General features: G+C 39.0%; 1 protein-coding gene across 5 annotated transcripts in view; it reads right to left on the reverse strand.

Annotated features, from left to right (window-relative positions):
- Positions 1-3,923: 3,923 nt before the first annotated feature.
- LOC119284540 (polyadenylate-binding protein-interacting protein 7-like) overlaps positions 3,924-8,003 on the reverse strand; it is a 7,288-nt gene continuing 3,208 nt past the window's right edge. Inside the window, exons 4-8 of one of the 5 annotated variants that reach the window (XM_037563671.1) lie at positions 6,403-6,632; positions 6,239-6,312; positions 6,078-6,145; positions 5,444-5,568; positions 3,924-4,473 (exon numbers count right to left, since the gene is read on the reverse strand). In XM_037563671.1, coding sequence (XP_037419568.1) covers positions 4,197-4,473; positions 5,444-5,568; positions 6,078-6,145; positions 6,239-6,312; positions 6,403-6,632 — 774 coding nt within the window. In that variant the 3' untranslated portion in view covers positions 3,924-4,196. Of the gene's footprint in view, positions 4,474-5,443; positions 5,569-6,077; positions 6,146-6,238; positions 6,633-8,003 lie in introns of all 5 variants that reach the window. The other 4 variants (XM_037563670.1, XM_037563668.1, XM_037563669.1 and 1 more) reach the window with 4 other exon arrangements.

The raw sequence follows: 8,003 nt of genomic DNA on the forward strand, positions 1-8,003 counted from the left end.
GTTCTAGCTCAGCTAGCTACGTGAGTTGTTCTTGAAGCTTCCACCATGTATAGACATGGCAACCTTCAATTCTGATGTGTTGGGAAGATTAGATAGCTTTGTGGCGCCAAGATGGAGACCAGCCATACTTTCTTGAAATTAAAAAGAAAAAGCTCGATCTGAACATTTTTTGTTGTTGCATGCTGTGAGCTTGTGGCCTTCCATACAGACTCAGACAGCTGCGAAAGAAAACACTTGCAAATTATGGCTTAACTAGGTACCATCAGTCCATCACTAAACAAATTATCCGAATATTCATTTTTTGGGTAGTATGTCAATGCATCTATAGGCACACTCAATCACACTACACAAATATTGCAAGTAGGAACTGAAAACGAATGATCTTGTTACAAATTGCTAGGGTATACTTCGAAACAAAAAATGCTCCTAAGCACTACGGGTTATACCTGGCCATCCTTCGGGCTGGGCTGGGCCTAACCAAGCCCAATGCAGATAACTTAGGCCTGGCCCAGGTGTCGGGCCTAAAAATCAGGCCCAAGTCTGGCCCGACAGTGTAAAAGCCCATCCAAGCCTCGGGCCTTGGACCGGGCCTCTTCGTTAAATCGCTAATATAGTGGGCTCGGGCCTAGGCCAGTCTGGCAATCTAGGCCCAGGCCCGGCCTATGGACAAGGTCGGGCCAGGCTTTTTTGGGCCTGGTCGGGTCGGGCCGTCCGGGCCGGGCTGCCCATGGCCACGTATACTTCGGGTGTGCGCCTTTGTTCCCGTTCGCTTTTGTTTCTCCGGGTGGTTCTGTCGTCGCTTTTTTACTTTTCTGCAGTAGTTTGTTTGTAGGAGAAACGCTTGGTTTCTTTAATGGAATCGAAAGGGAAGGCCCTTCTTATGTTAAAGAAAATAACTTCGAAACATAAAAGGACCCTGTCAAGGAGACATTCTTTTCCCAATCCCTTTTCAGTATTCGCTAATGTGTTGACAATTTTTTTTACTGAAAGAGGCAACTTGAATACAATTTATAGATTCGACAACTATAATCCCTTGGACTCAAAAAAGTAATAACGAAAATGGCTAATCTAATAGCAGATTCCGTAGCTGGCGGTTCAATTTCTAGAATGATACCGTCGGCGGTCAATCTTGCAATAGACTAGACAATCCTCTTTATGGAGCACCTTCGAGAAACTTTGAAGCTTAAATCCAGATAGAGTGCAAATGTGAGACTCTCATTTCTGGGCAAGCATTATGAATGTAAGAGGGGTTTCTTTTCTTTTGGACCTCCAACATCGAGGATGGCTTAAAGGTGCAATTCTAGGAGAATTAAATGGGTGGGCATGACTCCTCTCAACCGTCAATACCATCATCTTTACATATTGTAAGCGACAAGCATACCATCGACGTTGATGTGATATCCTTTCTCATGTCTTAGCTGTACAAAATCTAGTGGCGTGGAACAATCTTTCTACACGGATCACCAAAGGGACGACATGGTTGGTGCAGATTTTTGGAACATGGGTCCAGACGCAACCGATTAGCCAAAAAAAAAGTAAAAAATATGTCAAACTTTGTCGGAACAAGCATTGTCTAGCGTATTACTCACGTGTAAAGTTTCAAAACAAAATGGCTTCTATAATATTGTTGGCAAAAAAGACAAAATTGCAAGTATAAACTGTGTGAATAGTAAGTTTAATACAGTATCGGTTTTGGTTTCACTCGTTCCAAATACCACAAAAGTCATTTTTTTCGCGAAACTTTATAGGCGAGTAATACACTAGACAATGCTTGCTCTGAGAAAGTTTCACATTTTTTTATTCTTTTCACCATCAAAAAAACAATTCGGTGCGCCTAGACCCATGTTCGTCTATTTTCGCGACGTGGTTATATACATTGTGTGGACAAGACAAAACATCATTTATTTGCAATGCATGCACCCATTCAATTGAACAAAGCAGATATATGCACGACTAATCTTCACAAGAAACTAATATTTTATGGGTGTATCCAATAAAGGGATGACATGGTTACATTTAATCTTTCTACACGGATCACTAACCCACAAAACTACATCAGCAAAGGGAGGGCCATGAGCTGGTGATGGTGGTGTGTTCGCAGTTGGAGAAGGTGATCAGGGATCGGTTTGTCCAGCATGGATGTTAGCCTAGTCTTCACATGAAGGCGTCATGAGTTTTCTATGCAACATCTTGAGAGTTTATTTCCTTGGTATCTCTAGCGACTTTTATTTTCATACCCATTGGTGTGGCTTATACGGTTTTTGGTTGTGCGCGTCCTGATGCAAAAGAAGAAAGCTTGAATGCTTTTATGCAATTTGTATTATCCATTTTATTGTTTAATAGTAATAATAATTCCATTTAGAAAAATAGGTAATGCAAGTGGTGATTTGTTTTATTTAGCTACTCCTAGTTGCCTTATTAGAGCATTGACAATTAATGACTAGGACGGATGTATTTATTAGTGACAGTTTTGTTAAGATATGGTGGCAATTTTTTTTGTCCTAACAAAAATTGTATGGATTGCCAATAAAATGATGTTTTGTCTTGTTCTACCATTTGACATTGATTTGCTAAAAAGAATTTAGCTTAGCTTAAGTGGCTAACATGTCGTCCATACTAATTGTAGTCTTACTCAATTTGTTTGTGCTGGATCTTAGCTTGCTAGAGTACCACTTGCCTTAATCTTTTTATTACACACAAGTGTTTAGAGATAGTGGGTATTTTATACCAAAGACCTTTTCTACCAATGCACAACTTTTAGTTAATTTATTAGTAGTTGACTATGTGTGGTCATAACTACTTCAAATGGTTTGGATGCAACTTTTATCAAAGATATGTGTATCACGTTTATGGTCTTTAACTTATCACAAATTCTCAGACTCGTACATGGTCCTTCGAAATGAACCTTTGATTACTTATGATCGGATGGCTTTTCACTATCAAACTTGAGTAGGACTAAGCCTTCCAAAATTTCAGTCTACCACATTGACTTTATAGTGTTATTTTGACACACTTGCGATAAGGCCTTATACAATGCAAGGTGCTTAGAGAAATAAATTATATTTTATTCAAGCACCGGTACTTCTTTGGAGATGATAAGCGCTAGTTAGGCACCCCTCCTGTAGAGATAAGCACTAATAATTAAGGAAAAAAATGGTTTATTTTACAAAGCACCTTCTTAAGCATCTTGCATTCTACTCCCTCCGTTCATAAATATAAGTTTTTTTCCGTATGTAGTCCATATTAAAATCTCTAAAAAAGACTTATATTTAGAAACAGGGGAAGTACAAGGCATACTTTACAGTGTCGCTCATTTTGCTTCGTATGTAGTTCATATTAGAATCTCTAAAAAAGACATATTTAGGAAGGGGGGGGGGGTACAAGGCCTAAGTTAGGCATGTGAATAGGTTTAAGTAGTTTCTGCAGTTTGGTTTGTCGTTATTAGTAAAATCTACTCCTCCGTCCCATAATATAAGAGTGTAGGGAGTAGTTTGCTAACCAGGGCATTGACTTTTTCCTATAGCTACTTTTGCACAACGTATAGTTTATAAAACAAGCTTAGCATCATACTGTTCAACAACTACCTAGCAGATTACATGATTACTGCAATTCTCAACCTAAGAATGCAGCTAATAGACAGTATATTAGCAAAATGTAATTCAGATTATGTACAAAAATATGATGCGGTTGTGTTGTTTCAAAATTGGCATCAACCATATATATATCCAATGTATTGCTTATTTACGGTAATATGCTAGCACTACAACCGTGTTAACCGAGAAGCCATATGTACCGAACCGAATTAGCCTATGCACCTGTCTCTTTGCCTAGTTTAACTGTTGCAGAAATCCCCATAACCAGCTACTTCCATGGTACGGACGAGCTAGACAGCTAGCACACATGCTGGACACAACACAAGGAAGGAACCAAACAACATATGTGCCTTTAACACGCAGCAGCATAAAAGCGTGCATGCAACATTTCCCCTACTACTGCTGGACAACGCGTCACCTAATTCCGCAAATTTTACAACGTATTTGCCGACAAAAAAACCCTGATATACCAACATTACAACCAACTATTGTCACTGTATCATTTCTATTCTGCTACTCATCTCTGCCATATACAGAAGTACAGGTCATTCTTTTTCTTGTTTTGTTGCCGTGTCCGCAAACACCTAGGCAGTCCCTGCTACTTCACTGCAGCAGGACGCGGAAGAGGCCCGGCTGTGCCTGCGTGTACTGAAGGCCATGCTCCAGGAGGTACTGCTCGATGGCGGCAGTCAGCCTCGCAGGGGTACGGGGGTTAGAGATAATGATGACCTGGAGCCGGCGGCCCGTGGAACGGGCGATCTTCCTCCGGTTGTTGAGTTCGTTGTTCAGGACGTGCATCGCCTCACTTGCATGAAGACCACAAAGATCGATCGCGGGATTCTGCTCCTGGATGAGGCCTTGCAACTCTGGCATCTGGAATCTGGTGAAGGCAATCAAGAGAATATTAGCCAACAACTCGTTTACCATTTAGTAATCTAGAGAGAGAGATCATGATGTGAGAATCATTTCACAACCGAGCATCGTGGTTGATTCATTTGCGGGGTACTGGACTACGATATAGTAGATGGGCAGTGACTGGCACTGATTTATTAAGTAATAATATTAAGCAATAGCATTGACTGTGACTCAAAAGGAGGTATACAGCATACTCCATAATGGTACACAAATGATCTGGCTGGTATTGTAGAATTTCAAGATCTTAAACTTTAAACTTCAATGCAAGCTACCCATACAAGTTGAATTATACTCCCTCCGTTTCTAAATATAAGACCTTTTAGAGATTTCAATATGGACTACATACGGATGTATATAAAACATATTTTAGAGTGTAGATTCACTCGGTTTGCTCCATATGTAGTTCCTATTGAAATCTCTAAAAGGTCTTATATTTAGAAACGGAGGGAGTAATATACAGAACATATTATTTTGACAATATATGAACAATTTCTTATCTTAAACAGCATTCAAATAAAACAGGTAAGTTTTCAGATAATAATAATGCATGCAAACCAAGTACTCCCTCCGTTCCTAAATATAAGTCTTTCTAGAAATTCCAATATGGACTACATACAGAGCAAAATGAGTGAATCTACACTCTAAAATATGTCTATATACATCCCTATGTAATCCATATTGAGATCTCTAAAAAAGACATATTTAGAAACGGAGGGAGTATGTTTAAAGAAAATCTTCTATTGTTCACTCACATAAAAAGCCCAAGCACTGTATGCTCACCAAGAAGAAAGCCTGGTGTGGCATTTTGAATTATGCAAAATTATAGACATAACAGTTTGTATGTGCAGACGTGTTCATTCTTACACAAGATAACATTATCGGAACATATATAAATGTGACTCAAAAAATGTGAGATGGAGGAAATTAGTGCTGACCTCTGTTGATATATATTTTCTCTAGCCTTCTCCTGAGCTAATCTGCTTTGGATAGAGTACAGCTCCTTAATATTTAGTTCCTTTGCTAAAGGATTGCCACCAGTTAGAAAAGCTTGTCTATCCTGCTAAAAAAAATTAGACAGCAGCACTGTGAGCAAACATAACCACAAGTTGAGAAAACAGTGCTCGCAATACAAGATATATTTCGAGAGGCCGCTATTGAAGTGGTGTAAAAATCAGAGTATTTTAGATTCTGTGCGGTCCTTGTATGACCAACAGCAAACACAAAATAAAATGTTCATAGGAAATTGGTCCATATAGCATAGCTCCAGAACACACTAACAAAAACTCTCTTCCTATGAGATGTAGTTTTACTGGCAGTGAGTTCATTTTAAATGCCATGAACAACTATAGTTTCCAGGTCTAGGTTCCTGTAATTGTTACTACATGGTGAGTGACGACCATCAGTTCATACTGCAGTAGAATAAAAGATGCTACTAAAAAATTATGGTAGTAATTAAATTATGTGCATTATCACTACTATACTACTTTCACTAACATAAAATTACCATATATACTCACAATAACTACGGCTCAATTCCAACAATCTGGTTTCTCAGAGTAGTATATCTACCTGTTCAAGAAGTGCATGTCTTAGACTTGCAAAATCATGAACTTCATCCTTTTCCAAAAACATGTTAGCTGTCATAAGAAAATTCAAACAATAAGGCAACTAGGCATCTGTGCTGCCACAGGTTCATAAAAAAAACATGTATCACAATTCAAGAACACTACCCGTAGCATCTGTGTCGAGCCAAGTTTGTCCCGTTTGAACTCCAGCAATGTTTTGCAGTGTGTTGTTTGAGAGCCTATCATGATTACCATTGTATGAGCCAGCCAACAGATGAGAGCCTCTGCTTGAACCAAGACTAGTAACAGGCAAATTAGTTGTCTTGTACCTCCCCCTTGGAGAACCTAGGGATAAACGTTCCCTGCCAGCTGAAGGTGAAATTATATCATCTGTGAGTATGGCTGAATGAGATCTGTATGGACTGTTCGGCAGACCAAAAGCCTCTTTGTTATAGTTGGCAAGACCATTTTGAGCATATGATACTGGTGATGGGGGACTTGAATGTCCAAATGACAGTGACCTGAGATTCTGATTGAGTCGTCCATCAACTTTATTCTGCTATTGAACATATTGTAGTATTAAACAAGTGTTTCAAGTAGATTTCATGCAGGTAAACAATACTACCTCCGTGCCATAATATATGATGTTCAAGATGTCATATATTTTGGCATGGAGGTAGTAGACTGTAGCTATTGCCATCAAATATTCCAAAGTAACCAATACAAAAATCATCAGAAAATATGGCGTATGCAGTTTTGTTAACCCACAGGCAGATCAGATACTTTGTGGATAACAGACATTTGACCACAAAACTGGCAGTGAGATCACAAAATATATTTGTTAGCTATGGTTTCTTAAAACTATGGTTGGACTGAATAAAATAGCAGATTTTATCAGGAGATTGACCTCAGAAGAAAACAATTAAACTATGTTCCGTACATTCTAGCGTATACACCCTAACTTGATTGGTTTGAACTAATAGGGTATGATACCTGAAACGGAGAATTAACACCGTTATATAGTTATCGATACAAAATAAGAGTTATAAGTCAGTTTCTTCTAAAATGGAATGGCTCCATAGATAATCAGAGTGATCTGTTGTAGTCACTGTAAATACAAGTCATCCTAGTTTGTGGGCTTCATAGGAAGTCCAACGAAATGCAAGTAATCCTATGAGACCCACCACAACATGTTTGGTGAGACTGATGCATCAATTGCACAGTAGTGTATCTACCACAGAACATGATATTTTCTTTTTTATCAGTGGCTTGCAGTCTTGTACACACCAAGTGAAAGTGCCTATTAGTTGTTGCAACTGAGAACATAAAGAATTCACCAAGTTTTACATTGCTTTCATATCATTACTCAAATAACTCATACAATACGTAGTCTCACAATATATACTCGTTTTATATATATAGCTTAGTGCGGATACCATGGTAGACTAGTTTCTGTTCTAAGACGGTGTTTAGTTGCTTGCCACAATTTGCAACACATGAGTTAGGCATGTTTGACTTTCTTAGGCCAGTGTCTGGATCTTTGCCAAACTTGTAGCACACTACACCATTACAGCACCGTACCTCACATGCCATAAATATAATTTATTGCCAAATCTTGCCACTTGCAGGACAGATGGCCATGACACAATTGTCGGTTGCCAAAAAATTTGCATAAAAATATGGCAACGGGTAGAAGCAACCAAAAAGGTCAGAGACACATGAGATCCCTATTGCTTGTAATCGATTACGACATCAAATTGAATATGCATTCGTGACTAGGGAGTGAAAGTCCTAGGCTCCTAGCTGTACAAACCAAAGGTTGAATAAGGAACTAGGAATCGCAATACATGCAAAACTTGACAAGTAAAACCATAAGCGCGGGCAACATCGACCTGCACGCACGTGGGCGGTGAGTGTGTGTGTGTGTGTG

This window comes from Triticum dicoccoides, chromosome 4A (assembly GCF_002162155.2).
Source record: "Triticum dicoccoides isolate Atlit2015 ecotype Zavitan chromosome 4A, WEW_v2.0, whole genome shotgun sequence".
Taxonomy (NCBI): domain Eukaryota; kingdom Viridiplantae; phylum Streptophyta; class Magnoliopsida; order Poales; family Poaceae; genus Triticum; species Triticum dicoccoides.